The sequence below is a fragment of the Salvelinus fontinalis genome, chromosome 6 (assembly GCF_029448725.1).
Source record: "Salvelinus fontinalis isolate EN_2023a chromosome 6, ASM2944872v1, whole genome shotgun sequence".
Classification (NCBI taxonomy): domain Eukaryota; kingdom Metazoa; phylum Chordata; class Actinopteri; order Salmoniformes; family Salmonidae; genus Salvelinus; species Salvelinus fontinalis.
In genome coordinates, this window is record NC_074670.1 from 59,230,289 (window position 1) to 59,253,901 (window position 23,613).

At 42.9% G+C, this 23,613-nt stretch overlaps 2 protein-coding genes across 3 annotated transcripts in view; one reads left to right on the forward strand and one right to left on the reverse strand.

The window, feature by feature from the left end:
• The window catches only part of tnmd (tenomodulin), a 76,310-nt gene extending 67,398 nt beyond the window's left edge, over positions 1-8,912 (forward strand). The window contains exon 7 of the mRNA XM_055927242.1: positions 6,863-8,912. Coding sequence (XP_055783217.1) covers positions 6,863-7,072 — 210 coding nt within the window. The 3' untranslated portion in view covers positions 7,073-8,912. The remainder of the gene's footprint in view (positions 1-6,862) is intronic.
• Positions 8,913-14,351: 5,439 nt separating this feature from the next.
• The window catches only part of elf1 (E74-like ETS transcription factor 1), a 79,283-nt gene continuing 70,021 nt past the window's right edge, over positions 14,352-23,613 (reverse strand). For both annotated transcript variants that reach the window (XM_055927244.1, XM_055927243.1), the window contains exons 6-9: positions 23,209-23,292; positions 21,450-21,642; positions 19,956-20,321; positions 14,352-19,427 (exon numbers count right to left, since the gene is read on the reverse strand). In XM_055927244.1, the coding sequence (XP_055783219.1) occupies positions 18,638-19,427; positions 19,956-20,321; positions 21,450-21,642; positions 23,209-23,292 (1,433 nt within the window). In that variant the 3' untranslated portion in view covers positions 14,352-18,637. The remainder of the gene's footprint in view (positions 19,428-19,955; positions 20,322-21,449; positions 21,643-23,208; positions 23,293-23,613) is intronic.

The window sequence follows — 23,613 nt, forward strand, 5'->3', positions numbered from 1 at the left end:
ATGATTTTTCAACGCCGATACCGATACCGATTATTGGAGGACCAAAAAAGCCGGTACCGATTAATCGGCCGATTTTTTATCAATTTATTTATTTGTAATAATGACAATTGCAACAATACTGAATGAACAGTTATTTTAACTTAATATAATACATCAATAAAATCAATTTAGCCTCAAATAAATAATGAAACATGTTCAATTTGGTTTAAATAATGCAATAACAAAGTGTTGGAGAAGAAAGTAAAAGTGCAATATGCGCCATGTAAAAAAGCTAACGTTTAAGTTCCTTGCTCAGAACATGAGAACATATGAAAGCTGGTGGTTCCTTTTAACATGAGTCTTCAATATTCCCAGGTAAGAAGTTTTAGGTTGTAGTTATTATTAGAATTATAGGACTATTTCTCTCTATACCATTTGTATTTCATATACCTTTGACTATTGGATGTTCTTATGGGCACTTTAGTATTGCCAGTGTAACAGTATAGCACCCGTCACTCTACTTGCCCCTACCTGGGCTCGAATACACACAGAAATACGAGCCTTCGGTCATTATAATGGTCAAATCCGGAAACTATAATTTCGAAAACAAAATGTTTATTCCGCAACGAGCCAGGCGGCCCAAACTGCTGCATATACCCTGACTGCTTGCACTGAACGCAAGAGAAGTGACACAATTTCCCTAGTTTAAAGAAATTCATGTTAGCAGGAAATATTAACTAAATATGCAGGTTTAGAAATATATACTTGTGTATGGATTTTAAAGAAAGGCATTGATGTTTATGGTTAGGTACACATTGGTGAAACGACAGTGCTTTTTTTGCGAATGCGCTTGTTAAATCATCACCTGTTTGGCGAAGTAGGCTGTGATTCGATGAGAAATTAACAGGCACCGCATCGATTATGTGCAATGCAGGACACGCTAGATAAACTAGTAATATCATCAACTAGTTAACTAGTGATTATGTTAAGATTGATTGTTTTTTATAAGATAAGTTTAATGCTAGCTAGCAACTTACCTTGGCTTCTTGCTGTACTCGGGTAACAGGTGGTCAGCCTGCCACGCAGGCTCCTCGTGGAGTGCAATGTAAGGCAGGTGGTTAGAGCATTGGACTAGTAACTGGAAGGTTGCAAGATCAAATCCCCGTGCTGACAAGGTAAAAATCTGTCGTTCTGCCCCTGAACAAGGCAGTTAACCCACCTTTCCTAGGCCGTCATTGAAAATAAGAATGTGTTCTTAACTGACTTGCCTAGTTAAATAAAGGTAAAAAATATATATATGAATTAATTAATAAAATAAAAAATCGGCCACAATCGGTGTCCAAAAATACCGATTACCGATTGTTATGAAAACTTGAAATCGGCCCTAATTAATGTGCCATTCCGATTAATCGGTCGACCTCTAATTGATACACCATCCAAAGCATAATTAATAACTTCACCATGCTCAAAAGGATATTCAGCATCTGCTTTTAAAAGTTTTACACATCTACCAATAGGTTCCCTTCAATGCGAGGCATTGAAAAACCTCCCTAGTCTTTGTGGTTGAATCTGTGTTTGAAATTCACTACTCGATTGAGGGACCATACAGATTCCACTTTGACATTATAGGGAATTTTGTGTAGATCAGTGATACAACATCTCAATTTAATACATTTTAAATTCAGGCTGCAACACAACAAAATGTGGAAAAAGTAAAGGGGTGTGAATACTTTCTAGTGCACTATATAGAGAATAAGCTGCCATTTTGGATGCAAACCAGACCACACTAGCTGATACGAGCCACGGTGGTGCCTAGTTCTTCATTTATTCCTGCAGAGAAATTGACTCTTGCTAATTGATGCTTAATTTCATAGCATAAAACAGACTTGTCTTGATGTACCACAGGGCATAGAAATTGCTCTATATATCTGTTTAAATGAACTTGCCTTGCTTAAGACTTTCTTAATGTCTCTACATTAATGGAGAGGAATATCTAGCCTTCAAAGGCAGCAACGTTTTCCCCACAGCCTCAGCCAGAGCCTTTTTTGCCTTCTTTTCGGGCAAAGGCAGGTAGCTAGCAGGCAGCTTGTACGAACGTCGTGCAAAACAGCACTCCTAAGGTCACTCATTACTGAATAGATACGCCACATTTATTAATCATGCCTTAATTATCATGGAAGGAAACAAAGAGGGAAGAGGACAAAATGCCATGTTTTTGTGCATGTGAGCGGCTTAGTGCTCCATGATTAGTTACCCTTGACACACACACATGCATACAAACACACGAACAGCAACAGACACATCATGCACTCAAAGGTAAACGTACATACACACACACGCACGCACGCACGCACGCACGCACGCACGCACGCACGCACACACACACACACACACACACACACACACACACACAGTATAGACCACCCAGACTGTCTAAGTAAGCGTTAAAAGCTCATTCCAGAAAAGGAAGAGTGGTTTTGAGTTCTGAGGAACCAGGGGACAGATGGACACGCACCCATACACACACACACACAAACATACAGCCATAATATTAACATTTATCCGGCCGGGCCCAGGAATACCTGCCTGCCTGCCTGCCTGCCTTCCCTCTCCTCCCTTTTCTCTTCTCCTCTCCTCTTCTCTTCCTTCCCTCCTCCCCTCTCCTCCTCTCCTCCTCTCTTCCTTCACCTCCTCCCTGCTCATCCTCAATGGCCCCAGCTGCAATGCTATGCAATTAAAGCATACCGGGAGATGAAACCCGCTCCCCTTTTGAAAATCAGCTAAGGTAATACATAGCTAAAGCTCCAACCCGCCCATTCCAAGGCCACCGCTAGTCAGTGTTTGTGGGCCCAGCAGATAACAAAGGCCTTTGTAACCGACGGAGGGGAGGCAGCAAGTTATAATTGGCAAGTCTGAAGTTGATGATGCCAGTGGGATGAGTCTGAAGTTACTGTTGATGCCAGTGGGATGAGTCTGAAGTTGCAGTTGATGCCAGTGGGATGAGTCTGAAGTTGCTGTTGATGCCAGTGGGATGAGTCTGAGGTTGCTGTTGATGCAAGTGGGGTGAATCTGAAGTTGCTGTTGATGCCAGTGGGATGAGTCTGAAGATGCTGTTGATGACAGTAGGATGAGTCTGAAGTTGCTGTTGATGCCAGTGGGATGAGTCTGAAGATGCTGTTGATGCCAGTGGGATGAGTCTGAAGATTCTGTTGATGACAGTGGGATGAGTCTGAAGATTCTGTTGATGACAGTGGGATGAGTCTGAAGATGCTGTTGATGACAATGGGATGAGTCTGAAGATGCTGTTGATGACAGTGGGATGAGTCTGAAGATGCTGTTGATGACAGTGGGATGCTGACGTAGACCTAGACCTTTTGTAGAGCGCTGATTCTGACCCCCGCACCCCTCCACCTGATCTGGCCTCCACCGTGGCCTTTCCTCTGACGGCCACTGGGGCCCCTGATTACGTATTTCGGCAGGTAATTTCGAAGCGACCTGACCAATAATCATTAAAGTAGCAGTGACAGAGGTGGGGAGATATATGGGGCCGACCTTTAGCCGCGGCAACCACGGAAGAGCCTTCGCACAGCGCTGCAGCAGCGGCCCTGGACAGCTCTCCGACTGAATAACTATCATCTGGCAGCGCTAGAGAAGCCGCATCACTGTCCTTCACCTAGACGGGGGAAGGATAAGCCTACAGATATGATTGGGAGCAGGCCTCAGTCTGTCCAGCCGGCACACATAATTATATTGTAAACGTGTTTTAGCCGGTTGGATGTTGGGTGATTGGGTTGAGCCATAGTGTGACCCTGTACCAATGCCCAGGCCTCTTTGGCAGGCAAGGTTAGCGTTGAAAAAAAACAAGGATGCCCGGGCATGAGTGGAGGTTGGAGACCAAGGGTAAACAGAGGCTGTAAAGACCTCCTGTCCTCCCTGAGTGGGCAGTGATGGTTCACAGGAGACCAAGGGTGAACAGAGGCTGTAAATACCTCCTCTCCTCCCTGAGCGAGGCTACGCCAAACTGTAAACACAGATACTTCCTGGGCCTGTGTGGCACAGTTGGTAAGAGCCTGGCGTGTGGTGCTAGTGATGCCAAGGTCGACACACTGTACACCTACTAAAAATGTATGGAAGTCGCTCAGGATAAAAGCTTAGTGGCATATTTATAATATATTTCATATTATACCTCCCCTTGGCTTAACCATTACAGGTTTCGCCCTTGCCTGCATAATGAAGTTCATGTGGTTGATATAAGACGACACAACATGCACTGGGAGTACAAGGCAGTGCCTTCTGCATATTAGCCTAGCATTTCATGCTGCATCTCATACCTAGGGTGTGTCCTAAATGCCACCCTATTCCCTATGGGCCCTGTTCAAAAGTAATGCACTATATAGGGAGCAGGGTTCCATTTGGGACAATACCCAACACCTACAGTCATGTGACAGTATGAAATGGAAATGTTGTCCCTGGTGTTTTAATAGAATATCAAAGAGACTGTGATGATCAGCTCTGATATAGACGATTAAATAACAGCAACGAGGCTTGTGTGTTTCAAGCCACAAGCAGAACAGTAATCAGCGTGTGTAAAATAACACTCAGTAGTGTGGAAATTGAAGGAGTCGTCGCAGCTCGATTCGCTTCCTCATTATTGAATGACTGACTGAAAGTTTGACTTGACACACTGATCAAATCTCTGATATGATGTTACGCGTGAGACGCGTTTCGGTGTGTGACCAAGTCAGATATCAGACAGAGCTCGAGGGTAATGACTTTTACCCTTCGTTAATGCCACTTGTTTGTGAGTGACGGCCCCAGATTTCCCATGGTGCCCCATTCCAATCATCCGCCGCCACATCCTGTTGAAGAGGGGAATTTGAAGCCAAAATGATTAATATGCGTGCTCCGTTTTTAAAAAGGATGCCTCTGATTAATTTGTCTCGGAGGTACAATGCCAATTGTCTGTTTGTTTTTGTAATCACCCATCATTTGAATAAATATATTTCCATTAATTTTCCTAAACTGAAGCTCTGGATTTGGATTTCATACCATCACAGTTTTAGCTGTGAGGCGGCTGATAAGATTATTGTCGGTTGCAGTGACAGCTTTTGTGTTTTCTCCATAATAGATTGTTGCCTTGCAGCTGATGACCCTAAACATGACTAACATCATCAATCAGCAATCGCCCACCAGCCATTGTCAGAGTCATAAATCAAAACACATATTTTAAATATCACCCTTTTTCTCTTTCCGAGGTGTTAGTCCTCCGTGTTAGGAGTATGTAATGTTAGTACGTTTATCTGTCACAGAAGTTGTGATGATTGATTCGTGATTTGAATCCTACCTACTGCATTATTTGTTGTGTTCATATTATGTTGGCTCCAACAATTCTGGGAGGGTGAATGTAGCTTAACTCCAGCCACAAACAGTGGAGTCAACAACATCTGTGAGACCGTGGACCATTTAGTGGCCTGTAAACTATTTCCTGTGCCTAATACTGCCTTTATAGGAAAGCCAAACAGCCTCCAGTCCACACTGCCCATAATTTACTGTAGAGGAGGAATCAGAGTCAAAGTCGTGTTCCTATGTGCCCCAGCCCTTTGAAAGACTGGGGTGAAACAATGACCTCGCATTTTCAGTTCCCCCTCTCAATAGATTTCTGTTTTGTTTTTTCTCCTGCGCATGGCAGCTTCTCCCAGAAGTAAAGTCCAAAAGGGGGACAATTGGTCTCTTTCATCAAAGCTATTTAACCAGACAGTGCTGAATTGTCTGTGAAGATTCACTCAGATTCACTCGCTGCAGGAGATTGAAAACGTGGTCGAATGTATTTGTGCTGCTCTGAGACGGGTTGCTGCAGCCGCTGCCACAACTAGGGGTGGAGAGTTAACTGCACTTCTCTGAACCCAATTCAGAGTCTCCCTGGATCAAAGGCATGGCACTCAGCCCTACCACCGTCTGGAGAGGGCATGCGCCCGGCCGACCGGCACAATGGAAAAACCCAAGGGCCATTAATTCTACCCAATTTACCTTTCGTTTGGCTTTCATTTGGCCCTTATATAAATTCACACCCAGTCGGCACAAGCAAATAAAAAGATCCTTGTTAGGCGATCATTACTCGGCTAATTGCTTTAGGAATGTGCCATCCACTTAAAGTCAAGGTCAGGGGGAGTGCGCCGACGGAGAGCCTCTAATTTGTAGTCTCTAATGGAGGAGTGGCGGCCATTTTGACTCAGCTCGCGTGGGTCGCAGCGGGGGGGGTGGGGGTCAGAGATGAAAGAAATAGTGCAATTATCCCGGTAACCGGCAGTGTCAGAGTCACTTTGATTGAAGATAGCCCAGGGAGAAAGGAGCCGAGGACTCTGGGATGTGAGATGGAGCATGGTGAAGCTAAGAGTAATACTACCACTAACATTACTTTCCAATGCTATCTTGATCCCTGTGTCACAGTCGATGGTGGAAACATTTTGTCCATTTGTTTCCTTAGACATTCATTTTAATCTTTCTCTTCTGTTTAGCTGCTTCTACATATATTTTTCTGACCCACAACTGAAGTGAGAACATCAATTCACCCAATCCAATCCGCTGTCTGCCTGGCCCTGCTCTGGGTGAGCTGGTACTCAAAGGGAAAAGAAAAGGAGACCAATTTTATTTTATTTAAACTATACACACGTCACTGAACAGAGAAAGCTAAAGTTAAAAAAAGAGAAACATTTAGCTATCACAGAAAAGTAAACCTTTCCAGTGAGGTGTAAGCAATCCATCCCATCTATACCTCAAATTAAATGTTCTCAAGATCTCTGTCTCTCTGGCTTTCCTTTGTGTGGATCACCTTTTGCACCTAACTTCTTTCCTTCCTCTCATCGACTTGCCATTTGTCCTTCAGAGAGACATTGGAGTTGAGCTGGATAACCGTCTGGATGACCATGGCTACTGCTGCCAGCACTGTCGTCGTGGTTACCGCTACTGCCAGCGCTACTACGAGCCTCTGGGAGGGTTCAACCCCTACCCCTACTACTACCAAGGAGGACGTGTCATCTGTCAGATCATCATGCCCTGCAACTGGTGGATAGCCCGTATGCTCGGGAGGATCTGATTGGATAGTGGAACTGGATTCAACTATGTTTCAGCACAAATGACAGGTGCATTCATTTAAGGCTGGATTTACACTGCTGTAGGCTTAGTGTCTCAGCAACCGCAAAGAGACTTTAGTGCATGCCAGAATTTGTATTAACTCTAAGCAAGGATAAGTGACATTTTGCTTTTGTGAACACTTGGTAGAGTGTAAACCCAGCCTAGGCCCACCCGGGGCAAGAGCATTTAACCCTTTCTAGACTAAAAATAATATATGTCCTATTTTTTGTGAATGATCTGTTTTGACTATTGTTTACTACAATTAGCATGTTTAACTTGAAATATACACTGCTCAAAAAAATAAAGGGAACACTTAAACAACACAATGTAACTCCAAGTCAATCACACTTCTGGGAAATCAAACTGTCCACTTAGGAAGCAACACTGATTGACAATAAATTGCACATGCTGTTGTGCAAATGGAATAGACAAAAAGAGGAAATTGCACAAAGGCGGAGGTAGCGGTCCTGCTGCTGGGTTGTTGCCCTCCTACGGCCTCCTCCACGTCTCCTGATGTACTGGCCTGTCTCCTGGTAGCGCCTGCATGCTCTGGACACTACGCTGACAGACACAGCAAACCTTTTTGCCACAGTTCGCATTGATGTGCCATCCTGGATGAACTGCACTACCTGAGCCACTTGTGTGGCTTGTAGACTCCGTCTCATGCTACCACTAGAGTGAAAGCACCGCCAGCATTCAAAAGTGACCAAAACATCAGCCAGGAAGCATTGGAACTGAGAAGTGGTCTGTGGTCACCACCTGCAAAATCACTCCTGTTTTGGGGGGTGTCTTGCTAATTGCCTATAATTTCCACCTTTTGTCTATTCCATTTGCACAACAGCATGTGAAATTTATTGTCAATCAGTGTTGCTTCCTAAGTGGACAGTTTGATTTCCCAGAAGTGTGATTGACTTGGAGTTACATTGTGTTGTTTAAGTGTTCCCTTTATTTTTTTGAGCAGTGTATATGTATTGATGAGGAGGTATATAAATACATAGCAAAAAACTATCAGAATGAGTCGACTAATTATAATAAAGCAGCGGCTATAGATATGCTTAATTCATCTAATTCAACTTGCCATTCTTTATTTGATGTAAAGTCATTATTGTTATTTTAAGCAGCATTGTTTTAACTGTAATGGCTGTAAATTACATAATTATGCCACAGCTCAATTACCATTATGTAATGTAATCTGCAAATGTTTCTCCGTTGCTCAATAGCTCACAGTAATCATGCTCTAAACAGTGATTCTACCGGCATAGATAGGCCTACAACCATACGAGATACTGTATGATGGCTTGACATGCTTAAGTTATTATCAATTACATGCAATTAAAATGTATTTTGAAACTAAAATACATCTAATGCTACTCATATCAAGATAAAGAACTGACTTCTTGTGAGTCTTAATTTGCATTCAAAGTTACTACGGCATCCATATTAGGACGTTTTGTCTGATAACTCATATAATGGTTTCACCTGACAACTGAGGAACTTCCTAATATGGATCCCATATTCAAGTTTCTACTGGCTGAAATTCCAACATTGGTGGAAAAAAGTCCAATATCATACATTCAAATGGTCCAATGCTGCAGTTCACACATCTATTAACCTTTGAGGGTCAATCTATGACATGTCCTGACTCCAAAATGTATTGATTAAGTCATATGCCACTTTGCTTCAAAAGTCATTATACATCTTTTGTACTCCCTGACGAAGGCCATGCAGCCGGAACGCGTCGGTTTTTAAAAACTTTGTTTCTATTGAACATGCCATACTAATAAAGGCATTTTAATTAATTATATGAAGAGTGCCTTGGTCCTCCTTTCTTTTTGATGACCAATTCACCCCTTTTACCAAAGAGCACCTTCTGTCTACCAAAATGTACTATTGTGTACCTTAGTAGCGCTTCCCTTCCTCCTCTTTCTACTCATTATACATCCTGTTCACAATGCTCTATGAAAGTAGTTATAGATGTTTATGAGCACAGTTATTAGAACAGATGTTGTTATAATGTATTATATAGGTTGTTCATAAGAAGTGTTACTAATATCCTTCCTGGAAAATAAACCTAAATCGATGCTCTTTAACCAAAACAACAAAAGAGGTAAAAAGACAGATGAGAAAAGATAGAGCCGGTTTCACTTTGATTTATGTTGGTTTGAAGTACATCCAACTTCTCTGTACCCTCCCTCCAAGTGATGTACCCTCCCAGTAATGTTGCATTAAACATACTGTAGGTTCTCTACATTTAGAATGTTGGGAAGGTGAAAAAAACAATCCACCTCAAAAAGGTAAAACATTTCGCGAAAATAAGCAAATTTACTGTGTCTGTCTTAAGTCTAAACTCAACTTCATTACTTATGTTAATGTATTAACAGGCGGAAGTAAAGAACTTGAAGTTCAAGCTGCAAACACATTGTATTATCAAATCAATAATGTCAATAGCCAAGGGCAACATGTCGAGTAAAAATAGTGTCAGGCGTTAACAAATGCAATAATTGCAAACATACTTCAAATGTGCCGACAGGCAGCTCCGCCATGCCCCAAGGCGGTTCTGAAAATAATATACAATTTGTGTTGATATGTATTTTGTTCTGCCTGTATTTTTCCCTTATCACGTCATGCTGCTGTGTGTATTGAAGCTGACACAATCAGTATACTGTAGCAACAGAGGGAGAGAGGGAGCAGGAGAGGGAGACAGAGAGACAGAGAAAGTCAAACAGACAGAAAGAGCGAGACGATGGACTTACATCGTATTAAAAAGGTTAGGTTAGCTAAGCACTAGTATTATGTTTGATCTTATAATGAATGATATTATGTTTGATAACCATTGTCAATCCAACAAGGTTTCCCAGGAGATTCAGGCTTGGCTATTGTGTGGTTGTGCGAGTAAATTGCCCATGGGAGCATTGAGAGTAATTTTGAATGGGCCACCTCACTCTGACAGTGGAATGTGATACAGATATTACAGCAATAGTGTTACTGAGAACCTTTCACGCCTTCTTGAGAGTCTTGGCCAGTGAGTAGAGACGATGGAAGTCAATCTGTATAATATCCACCTTATAATGTATTCTACTGTTGTTCCCCTCCCCTCATAATAGAGGATTTCTGAAGGTAAAAGGAGACAGGCGAAAATTGTTCTGTTAGACAATGATTTGATACGATTTCCCCACTAATGATTGGTGGGTGTATCAATATCAAGTTGGCCCATAACTGTCAAATTTGCCATGAATTAAATCTCAATTGTTCTCCATCTTTAATACCATGAGAGCAATAGATTCTGATTAGTACCCGATTCGTGAGTGATTGTTTTTTTTTTATTAGTTAGGAGACTGAGGACAATCGTTGTTTGGCTGTTGAAATGTGAATTGTCCAATTTGTGAGTAGGTGTATCTTTCCTCAACATACCCTGTCCAGATGACTACAAGCTACACATTCAAATCTGTATCTATGACTCCACTCATAGTAAACACCAGAATCAGTAGTTTCAAAGGTAAATCCCTCATGTCCATGTTCCTCATGTAAATTATTCAGCATCTAGGAAAAAAATCGCTGGAAGCTTGTTTAGCATTGTGTTGAGCAGAGCAGGCGTGCAAAAGAGAAACAGTGATGCAGGATCCATACTGCAGCAATTGGACCATGAAGACCTGATTCACACAGTCTCCTCTGAACAGTTGATGTTGACATGTTTCTGTTACTTGAACTGTGAAGCATTTATTTGGGCTAAAATTTCTGAGGCTGGTAACTCTAATGAACTTATCCTCTGCAGTAGAGGTAACTCTGGGTCTTCCTTTCCTGTGGCGGTCCTCATGAGAGCCAGTTTCATCATAGCGCTTGATGGTTTTTGCGACTGCACTTGAGGAAACGTTCAAAGTTCTTGAAGTTTTCCGTATTGACTGACCTTCATGTCTTAAAGTAATGATGGACTGTCATTTTTCTTTGCTTATTTGAGCTGTTCTTGCCATAATATGGACGGTCTTTTACCAAATAGGGGTATCTTCTGTATACCCCCTTACTTTGTCACAACACAACTGATTGGCTCAAATACATGAACTTTTATGAAGGCACATCTGTTACCTCATGAAGCTGGTTGAGAGAATGCCAAGAGTGTGCAAAGCTGTCATCAAGGCAAAGGGTGGCTATAAGAAGAATCTCAAACCTCCTCGAATCTCTTAACTTTTTTTGGTTACTACATGATTCCATATGTGTTATTTCATAGTTGTGATGTCTTCACTATTATTATACAATGTAGAAAACAGTAAAAATAAAGAAAAACCCTTGAATGAGTAGGTGTTCAAAAACTTTTGACCGGTAGTGTACACTTGTGAATTCACTCCTTTTGTTACCACATCAAAACTGCAGTGTCATTTACCTCTATGAGAGAGGGGAGAGACATATTTGGCTTGTCAGGCGGATAGTGTTACAGACGTATTGCTAGTGCCATCTTGTGGTCTCATGACAGAATGGCCATTTTGAGACTGATCTCCACCAGTGTTGCGTTATGATTACCTGCAGGGGCCCTATGCTTTAAGGTTTAACTTGTCAGCTTGAGTACATAAATGCCTTTCTTTGCTATTTCTAACTCAAACTTTGAATCATCTGTCAAAATCAAATAACAGCACATATCAACATCGATGGAGAGAAGAGAGCCTCTCCTTTGAAAATCCTTTCATATATTCAGAGCCCAGTGGTCACTCAGATGGCCAAATTACAGTTGAGGTGGGTTGCTAGGCAGAGCACAGTGCATGGCAGTAGTACTGCTAGGCCATGAGACAGACAAATGCTATAATACTCGGGCTGTGTTGTGGGGTCAGTGTACATGGTCCATGATGCACTGAAGGCCTGATGTTTGAATAATCTCTCCGCCATGGTTCCCGACACAGGCTGGAGGCTCTACCGTGTCAGCCGTCATCCTTCAACAGCTCCTCGCGCCGTGTGAGAGAGGCATGTGGAGTGGCACGGCAGTAAACACTCACTAGCGCGAGCTAGGTCGTCTCACACTGTGTCACTGGCTGCAGGCGACGCAGGAAATAGACCTCTCCCCTCCCAGGTTCCGGATGGACTGGGCTGCCTGGCTCTCTCTCCGGGCTCTCTGACTCACTGCCGCGCGCACACACACACACACACACACGCACACACACACACGCACGTCTTTCATTAGCTTTATAATCCCACTAGCATCTTGCTGGCTTTAAAGTCAAGACACCACAGGTCTATTCAGATGGAGTGAAAAGGTAGTTAGCAGCTCACTGTGTGATACAGCATGAAACAAAAAAGGAGACGGTTCTGAAATATTACATCGATATGGATAAGGACAATGGTCCATCGGCGAAGGCTTATGCTGTCATTGTTGGTGACAGGAAGTGGTATTGTGGCAGTTTTTCTGTGTTGTTTGGTGCGGTAACCCTATGGCGTTGCAGGAGTGTGTGGTCTGCAGCTGTGTGGGGAGAGGGGGTGGGTGTTGTGCATGGAGTGTTGGGGGGAGGGGGGTTGTGTACAGCAGCCAAACCCATCTGTCAGCTCTCTCAGCAGACCCCCACCCGAGGCTCACTCAATCCCAGCCAATGTACACCCCCCCCCCCCCCTTCCCTTCTCCCCTACTCTCAACCCACTGCTCAGGCTGCTCTGCACAGTAGGTCACAGCAGTGACAACAGCCTCCACTGTCCCCCAGCACGACTGGACTAATGTATTCATCTGCCTACGGCAACTGGAAGACGACTCCGAGGTACGGTCCAATCAGTCTCTTCGGCCTGCTAAAGGCTTCATTCCAGTAGAAATGCCTTTTCTTCTCCTGTTCTTCAAATCCCATGTTGCAGATTGTACACAGCAATATTGCTCTCTAACTTCAAAGCTTGGAGCTACTTCAATACCATTATGTGTACAATAAAATCCCATAAGTAGCCCTTTAGAAACCAGCAGCACAGCTGCTTCTGCTATTATCTAGAACAGACTGGTTTGTCTGTCTGTCTCCTGAGCACGATTCGTAGCGTCAGTTGCACCAATGAACAGCTTATTATTGCTCAAATCTCAATTGTTGCCAGTTTGTTTCATGTAGACATATTGTAGACGTTGCTGTCGTTTTTGTTTTGCTGCAGTAGGACTAGCAGGCCCGCGGTTTTCTGCTGTTTTTACAGCAACAGACGTGGAAGAGGGACATATGGCTGGAAACATCCTGACCCTCATCAGAGCTCCCTTTAAGCAAGATGTGTTATGGAGTTACGGAGTAAAGAACTATAGCTTGAACTATAGCCGATGGACCTATCCAATTGGTACCTTTGGTATAGCTCAATCGGTTGGTATGTTGTCAGGGAGGACGGTTATGTGTGTTTGTGAGCAGAGGATCACTGGTTTGAGCCTGGCATGGTGACAGAGACAGTGGAGGAAGATATACTGAGAGCAGCACACCGACATCTGTTTGATTTGACCTTGTGTGAAAGTGTGTGTTAATACGCTCATCAAAGAGGAGACAAGGTAATAGTATAATTATTTTATCAGTCAGTCCCAGTTTTCAAAACAGCCTGTCCACACTATTTTAATTGTCTTATATCATATTGACAACCTGGTTAAACCAGACTGAAAAAAAGTATGCATCAGTTTGAATGCAAAGCTATAATATTGATTCATGTCATATTGATAGCCTGGTTAAACCAGACTGAATGCCGGACTGATGTTAAAAGTAGCGGAATCAGTTGGGATTCCAGGCTATTACACTGAGTATACAAAACATGACTCTTTCCATGACAGACTGACCAGGTGAATCCAGGTGAAAGCTATGATCCCTCATTGACATCACTTGTTAAATCCAATTCGATCAGAGTGTAGATGAAGGGGTGGAGACAGGTTAAAGAATAATTTAAAAAAGAGACATGGATTGTGTATGAGTGCCATTCAGAGGGTGGGCAAGATAAAAGATTTAAGTGCCTTTGAACGGGGTATGGTAGTACGTGCCAGGCACACCAGCTTGTGTCAAGAACTGCAATGCTGCTGGGTTTTTCACACTCAACAGTTTCCTGTGTGAATCAAGAATGGTCCACCACCCAAAGGACTTCCAGCCAACTTGACACAACCTTGGGAAGCATTGCAGTCAACATGGGCCAGCATCCCAGAGTCCATGCCCCGATGAATTGAGACTGTTCTGAGGGAAATGGGGGGGGCGGGGGGGGGGTACAACGCAATTAGGAAGGTGTTCCTAATGTTTAGTATACTCAGTGTATATAGAATAAACACTGAAGCGGAATATAAGCAAAATGTGTTTTATTATTAAAAAGGTCCAATGCAGCCGTTTTCATCTCAATACCAAAATAATTTCTGGGTAACAATTAAGTACTTTACTGTGATTGTTTTTAATTAAAGTGGTCAAAAAGAAACAAAAATAGATTCTTAGCAAAGAGAAATTTTTCAAGCAAGAATTTTGATAGGACTGTCTGGGAGTGTTCTGAGTGGGGAAAACTGAAAACTAGCTGTTATTGGCAGAGAGGATTGGAACTCTTGCTTATTGGTCTATTAACTAATTTACTGCCTGGTGATGTTATCAGGCAGGCCAAGACTCTATCCCACCAAAACAGGCAGAAATTCAGGTGGTCTTTTCAAACGCCTCTTACACTAAAAGGGCATTATCATCATTTTCAAAATTTCACAGTATTATTCCAACCACATAGTGTGGAAATATATATAAAACACAGGAAAATAACGCTTTGACTGCACTGGGCCTAAATGTTCTTTCTTTAAAAAATCTAACCTAGTTTCAGCATAGGAGGAAACCACAGAAAACCCAAGACAAAGGAAAACGTAATGATCGTACAGACAGCGCGGACAGACGCCAACATCTCACATACAACAGTGCTTAAAAAGGAAAATACCTGTATGTACAACATCAGCGTCTGTAAGCAGGAAAATCCAGTCAACCCCACCCACAGAGTTCATTGCAGTCAATTATCAACACCAAAGACTGTTTTGGTACTTTTTGTAACCCTAGAGAGCATTGATTGTCACAACTTTTCATAACTTTGTACTGTACAACATTCAGATTGTCAACACAGAGAGCCCTTTGGTTGACATAAGACTGATGCCTGGGCACACGTTCTAAAAAGTAGCCTAACCTAAGCAGCATAACCTAACGAAGCAGGCGTAAAATACATGCCTGAGCGGCGTTTCTTTCTGGACCTTTTGAGAAGGAAAAAAATAATGGGAGGTTCTCTTCTGCACTGTTGAAACAATTCCGTAAATGTGGAGGAGTTAAGATGGAGTGTCACCTTGTTAATGTCCAAAAGCGGAAGTCACGTCACAGACTCTCCATTTCCCCTGAAATTAGCATTAAAGCTTGTCCTCAGATGCTGAGCTAGAGTTCAGATGGTCTGTTGCTCACTCCAGCTCCAGTGAAAAAAATACAAGTCATTTAGCCACGATAGCGCTCAGGATAAATATTGGTTTACTTACACTAGCATTTGCAGGCTATCATGGCCATTCAGAGACCCTGACGTTTCAGGTCCTTAACAAAAAACTGGGACACCCAATAAAAAGAGCACAGACACCAGTCTGACCAAAGACCAAGAGCTAGGAGCGGAGCACCAGAATTGTAAATGCATAGAAGTAGGGAGGAAAACACCGGTGTTCAGTCACAATTTGCGTCACGAAATAACTGGGTTAGGAGAGGTCCCAGAGGACCTGATTGAGACCAAATGACCAAATTAACTGGACAGGAGTGTGTGAATCTAACCAACTGATCTCTACTGCTTGACTGTTGAATAAGGCTAGAGGCATGTCCGCTGTACAAAGGGAAGAAGAACCAAAGCACATACAACACAATGTTTAAATGACACAGGACAGAGATATTTATAGAGACCATCATTTGCATCGGGGCAAACCACTTTGAGTCCAAATAGAGAAAGTATCATCATCAATGCTGCGCTGATTATATGGAATGCTTAAAAAAAAACATATCAGCTTTTCGGAAAAAAATTTCACCGACATATGAGCTTCCTGTTATTTGATTTCATATACTTTGTATATTATCCCTCGTGTTTTCCATACGTAAATAACAAACAAATGTGCCTTTTTATACAGAATTTAGAAATTCACAAAATAAATACATTTGTGGCCTTAAATTGAATCTCAATAGTATATTATTATTTTATATATATTTATATATATTCCATTTCATATAAACAGGATTAAAGGCCTTAATGGGAAGATAGGAGGCTAGTAAAATCTATTTTATTTTTCCTCCGTATTTTCTCTCGCTCTCTCTCTCTCTCTCTCTCTCCCTGCATCAAGTCTGCAGCTATATACAAACAGGTTTGTGATTGGACTGTCCAAGGGGACAGGAAATGCCCAATTCCATAGTAACACATTGCTGTAAGGCGATGAGTAATGGAGGGGAAAGCACACCTTATCGACAACCTTATAATATGGGGAGATATGGAGGAAACTCCGGATAAGTCACAATCGTTTGAGTCAAAACAATCTGAACCGTCATTTTTTTTCTCCCTCACAGACTTTTCCAATCAAGAGTTTGAACTGTTTTACCTTTACGTATAAGGCACTCTTCCATTAAAGGTCAGTAAGGTGCGTTTCCGTCATTCTTCCTTAAAAAAAGTGGAGACGGCATGTAGAAATGACACATTTTCTGCTCATCAAGTCTGATTTCATTGCATTCTCCCACATGAGTTCACATCTCCTGTTTTTGGTTTGCTGTTTTTGTCTGTTAGCATTGACACAAGTCTGATGAGATGTACTGGTAGGTAGAACATTTACTAATCTAACTGGCACATGTGGTGGGGTAGATCCCTGGTTATCCAATGGCTGTTCTCCTGGTGGGGACAAGTTTGGGAAGGGGACGGGTCTACTGACAGTAGCAAGGTAGGTAGGTAGATTGATCCGAGTGAGGGCCTATCGAACTATGGAGCCTTCAACAACACATCACAAAACAATCCCTTGATGTTGAAATTTGGGCACGTGATCACAACATCAATGAGTAGGCAAAAACATCCGGCAGGGGCCAACGTTTGGTCTCTGTTTGTCGCTCCACATTTAAAAATCCATCGCTTTTCAAAATAAGATTATCAACGGGATAAGAACAAGGAAACTTTGTTAAAAAGAAATTGCACCACTTTTCAACCTCCTATTCATTATCTCCAGCACCATACCAGTGTCTACATATGTGAAAACAGCATGTTTCTATGATCCGTGGTTAAAAAGATAAGAAGAAAGGTCCTAAATATGTTAACTTTTGATGATGTTGGGTAGAACCTTTTAACTTTATATTTGTTTCAACAAAACGTACAAATGCGCCATTTTCACATATGTAGACAATGGTATTGTGCTGGAGACAATGAAAATGAGGTTGAAAAGTGGTGGAATTGCCCTTTGGGTAGTCTTTCTTTATGTTGATTCCATAGTCCAGCTTTGATGGAGAGTCCAGGCCTATTAGCAGGTTGGCATTTATTGTCATGAATCTTGCCCTGGAGGCAGCTCTGCAGAGTGGGCACTAGCTGGAACAGCCACAAAGTCGTAAAATCAGATTTTAAACCTAACCTTAACCTGATGGACTACATAGTTATCCATTGGATGGCTCCCCCATCGATCGGATTCCCGCCTATAAATATCTTAACATTTGGATTGACAAAAACATACGAATGAGATAGTTTAAAAAAGTGTTTTTTCTAACTAGATCTTGCCTCTCCCTAAATAGCAGGAAGCAGATTGTACAGTCAACTTTCCTGACAGTTCTTGACTATGGTGACACCATTTACCAGATTGCCGCAGCCACTACTCTTAAACCTGTGAATGCTGTCTACCATAGTGTGATTATTTTTTTTTTCATAGGTGACAGTTTTATTACTCATCACTGCATCCTGTATCAAAAGGTTGGCTGGTCCTCATTAACGTCCCATATATCGCTTCATTACTACCTTCTTGTTTACAAAGCTCTACTACACAAGCTTCCAACTTACCTCACTTTGTTGTTAAAGTATAAAACATGATATAAAGTTTAAATCAGGAGATACCAAACTCTTGAGGTTCCTTGTGGTCTCCACAGAACTAAGTAAATCCTTTTTTAGTATTAATACGCCTCATTGCTGGAACCAACTTCACAATACATTACAATTGGATGTTGTAGTGCCCCTCGGGCAATTGCAAATATTCATTGGGGAACTTCTTACTAAGGAATGTAACTGTTTTTCTTGAATATTTGTGTTGTGCTGTATTTTAGTTTGTTTTACATTGTATCTGATTTCAATTCGATTTTGTCTTATGAATAGTATGTGCATGGCTCCCTTGTTAAAGAAACCCTGGTCTCAATGGTGACTCCCTGTTCAAATAAAGGTAAAATAAAAACCTAATCTTAACCACACTGCTAATCCTTATGTCTAACCCTAAATTATGATCAAAAAGCTCATTTTTGTCTTCCTTAATTTTTATGATAGAGCCAATTTGGACTTTTCAGCTGGCCCATCTAGCAGAAATCACTCAGTTCTGCCTCCAGGACAAGACTCATGACAATAAAGGTTAGCTTGTGGTCTACTAGACCTCTGTGGGTTCTGCCTTGATCTGGATGAAGGAGGCTGGGAGGTGGACGGTGATCTCTGGCAGCTCCTGGAGCCCCTTGACCCCAACCATGTGCTCCGGTTGCAGGGCCATCTCCCCGCGCACCTCTAGCTCCTCCACTGGGGTCAGGCCCTCACTGGGGCTGCTTCCCTGGGAAAAGTATCCGTTCACTGGAGACTCGCTTCCAGTCTCCCCCTGGCTCGGTCCAAGGCTTTGGTTCTTCCCGATGATCACAGTTCTGTAGGTGAGCTCTGCTTCCCCTGCCTCCATCTCCTCCTTGCCAAACGACGGGTCTCCATTAACCAATGACTGCAGGTAGTAGGGGTCCAGCATCTCCTCCTTGATGCCGTGCAGGCCATGGAGGAGCTCGCCACCGCTGGAGGACTTGAGGACCGTAGCAATGACGGTACCAGGCTGCTGGGCCACCATGGTCTGACCGGTGGCCGCGTTGAGAGTGACCATGCGGGGAAGGCCGTTGAGGGAGGCCGTGGTGGAGCTGAGGACCCCCGTGGTGGTAGTGGAGCCCAGGCTGGTGACAAGGAACTGGGGGTGCTGATGGTGATCCTGGAGGCTGCCCGTCCCGGTGGCCAGGGAGGCCGTCTGGATGGTGAGGACATCCTTGCCCCCCGCCGTGGTAGAGGGGACGGTGTGGAGGATGACCCTGGGCTGGGAGGAGTGGCTGGACGAGTCACCGTTGGACAGGAGGGGCTGCAGCTGGCCGGAAGACGTCAGGACCATGGGGACGGAGGTAGGCATGTTGATGGTCCTGAGGAGAGAGAGGAGATCAGCTCAATCAATCAACCAATTAAATGTATTTTATAAAACCCTTTCTATATCAGCAGTTGACACAAAGTGTTTACAGTCAGGTTCAGACACACACTTTTAATAGAACACTATTCTAGTATGATATAGTTAAGCAATAAAGCCAGAGGGGGTGTTGTATATGGCCAATATGCAACGCGGCATGCCTGGATACAGCCCTTAGCCGTGTTATATTGGCCATATACCACCAACCCCTGAGGTGCCTTATTGCTATTATAAACTGGTTACCAACGTAATTAGAGCAGTAAAAATAAATGTTTTGTCAAACTTTCAGGCAATCAGCATTCAGGGCTCAAACCACCCAGTTTATAATATAGTATAGAACATATCTTTAGGCATAAAATTAGCTTTATGTTACATACTGGCATTATATATGAGCTTTCAAAATCTGTGTGTGTGTATGGATATGCATGTGCATGTATGAATGTATGAATGTGTGTGTACGTATGCCATGTTGCCATCTATCTCTCACCTCAAAGTGTGTGTGGAGGCCGGCACAGCCGCCCTCTGGTTGGGCTGCAGCACGTGGACCGTCTGGATCATGTGTTCTGCCTGTTTACCATTGACCTCATGGTACAGCCCTCCATCCATATCAATGGGCTCTCTCTTCACTTGTTTTACCGATATAGGACGGTGCCCATGGACATGGATTTTACCCTGCCCCCCTCTGGAGCCTCCCCGGCCGTGGTGGCTGGGGCGCTGGCCCCCGTAGCCAGAGGTGAGGTCGGGGCATGGGTCCTCGTCGTCAATCACCACTAGGTCAGGAGGCATGTCTTTAAACTGGTAGACAAGCCGCTGACCCTCCACCTTAGCCAGGATACCACGCTGGTAGTAATACCTTAGGTAGGGACAGGTAAGGTAAGATGTTTGTGGCATTGAATAAACATGAAGTTTCAGCACTTTTCACCATTGACTTCAATGGAGAACTTTCCTTTCTACCTTGCCAGCCTGCATTTTGAATGATCATGACCGTGGCTTGAATAAGGTCCACTTTGAATAAAGTGTCAGTGAATATTTATTTTATGCCTTGGTCCTTGATAATGTTGACCTGAGAGATGTGACTTAAACTCCTGGTACAAAGGATGTTTGGGGTCTGAGTGCCTTGCTCGCTGTATTCAATATTTTTCTCAGTTATGTTTCATAACAGACACTGATGTTATAATACTGCCTTCAAGAGGAGAAGGGGATGCAGGTGAGATAAGATTGTATTATGTCGATACAACACAACATACTGCAGTTTGTTGTCTATATTATCTAGAAGCACCTACTCCATTTTCCATTTAGCTATTTACTGCAAAAAGGCCAGACATTTAGCTATTTACTGCAACAGGGCCACAGACATTTAGCTATTTACTGCAACAAGGCCACAGACATTTAGCTATTTACTGCAACAGGGGCAAAGACATTTAACTATTTACTGCAACAGGGGCACAGACAGTTAACTATTTACTGCAACAGGGGCCACAGACATTTAACTATTTACTGCAACAAGGCCACAGACATTTAGCTATTTACTGCAACAGGGGCACAGACATTTAGCTATTTACTGCAACAAGGCCACATACATTTAGCTATTTACTGCAACAGGGCCACAGACATTTAGCTATCTACTGCAACAAGGCCACAGACATTTAGCTATTTACTGCAACAGGGCCACAGACATTTAACTATTTACTGCAACAGGGCCACAGACATTTAACTATTTACTGCAACAGGGCCACAGACATTTAACAATTTACTGCAACAGGGCCACAGACATTTAACAATTTACTGCAACAGGGCCACAGACATTTAACAATTTACTGCAACAGGGCTACAGACATTTAACTATTTACTGCAACAGGGTCACATACATTTAACTATTTACTGCAACAGGGCCACAGACATTTTAGAGTGGTAGCCTTCGTAACTGTATGTCTGTGATGTCTGTGATGTACACCAACACCATGTGTGTCATTCCTCTCACCTGAGTGCCCTACCCATGGTTTCATAGTTCATGTCAGGTTTGTTCTTGTGTTTGCCCCACAGTTTGGAAACAGCCTTGGAGTCCACCAGCTTAAAGATGCCCTTCTCCCTCTGTGTCCACTTGATGTACTTGGGACAGGTGTTCTTGTCCTGCAACAGGGCCAGGAGGAACTCCCATAGGTAGATGGTATTCCCTACATGGGGGGAGAAAGGAGCAATTCACAGTTTTAACTAATACAGTACATGTCAGTCTAATACAGTACATGTCAGTCTAATACAGTACATGTCAGTCTAATACAGTACATGTCAGTCTAATACAGTACATGTCAGTCTAATACAGTACGTGTCAGTCTAATACAGTACATGTCAGTCTAATACAGTACGTGTCAGTCTAATACAGTACGTGTCAGTCTAATACAGTACATGTCAGTCTAATACAGTACGTGTCAGTCTAATACAGTACATGTCAGTCTAATACAGTACATGTCAGTCTAATACAGTACATGTCAGTCTAATACAGTACATGTCAGTCTAATACAGTACATGTCAGTCTAATACAGTACGTGTCAGTCTAATACAGTACGTGTCAGTCTAATACAGTACATGTTACATTTTTGTCATTTTACATTTTAGTCATTTTAGCAGACGCTCTTATCCAGAGCGACTTACAGTAGAGTGCATACATTTTATTACATTTTTTACATTTCATTACATTTTACATACTGAGACAAGGATATCCCTACCGGCCAAACCCTCCCTAACCCGGACGACGCTATGCCAATTGTGCGTCGCCCCACGGACCTCCCGGTTGCGGCCGGCTGCGACAGAGCCTGGGCGCGAACCCAGAGACTCTGGTGGCGCAGCTAGCACTGCGATGCAGTGCCCTAGACCACTGCGCCACCCGGGAGGTGGCGCCCGGGAGGTGGCGATGTTAGTCTAATACAGTACATGTCAGTCTAATACAGTACATGTCAGTCTAATACAGTACATGTCAGTCTAATACAGTACATGTCAGTCTAATACAGTACATGTGAGCTTGTAGTTCTGCTACACCTGTCCATAACTCATTTAGCATTGCAGATTTTACTTAAACAGAAATAGGCAGAGATGTAATTGCAGTATTCCCTCCTCATAACCTAAATAAATAAATGTGCCGTTCTCGTCTGGTGTGTATGTACCTAGGCTTGGAAAATAAATGCATTGGATGGGGCTCTGGCAGTTGATGACTCTTGTTTGAGAAACAGTTAGGCCAGAATGAGTTAAAAACAGCAACCCCTCCAGCAGCCACCGTGACAACATAATGTATATGTGTGCGGCTAAACCAACCTCCTCTCCCTATCTCTATGTGACGTGGAAGGGGACACACACAAGGAGAGGGGAAAGGGGTTTTATCAGTAGTTCATCAATGTACCCTCAGCGCGCAATCACTTATTTCCCGGGGAAACACAGCACGTTGACAGCAGCTAGTCAATTAGCAGGCTGAGGTCCAACCCAACTGGACTACAGGGGCTGCTGGTTGCCGGTTGCTGATTGCACCACTCTACAAGCAGAAACATGCACAGTAGCTTACAGAAGGAACCAGGAGATACCTTGATTTCAATTGGCTGTTTTTTCAATAAACAAGCTGATTGAGAAGGGCCCAGGAGAGAACTTGATTTCGATTGGCTATTTTTTCAAGAAGAAAGCTGATTGAGAAGGACCCAAGAGAGACCTTGATTGGCTTCTTTTTGAGAGCTGAGCTGGTTGAGATGAACACTCACCTTTGCCCTCCTTGCTCTTCTTCTTGAGTGGCAGGTTGGGAGTGGTAATGGGGGAGCAGGGACGCACCGGCCGAGGCTTGCGCACTAAGACAGGAAAAGGGTAAAGGTCAACACTGTGACACCCAATTAAGCACATCCCTGTTATTGACTGAATTTAAAAAAATGTCAGCACTGTATTATGAACAATTTTATAATATTAAGGCTATAAGCTATGGTTAATAAGGCTATAAACTATGGTTAATAAGACAATAAGCTATGGTTAATGAGGCAATAAGCTATGGTTAATAAGGCTATAAGTTATGGTTAATAAGGCTATACGTTATGGTTAATAAGGCTATAAGCTATGGTTAATACGGCTATACGCTATGGTTAATAAGGCTATACGCTATGGTTAATAAGGCTATA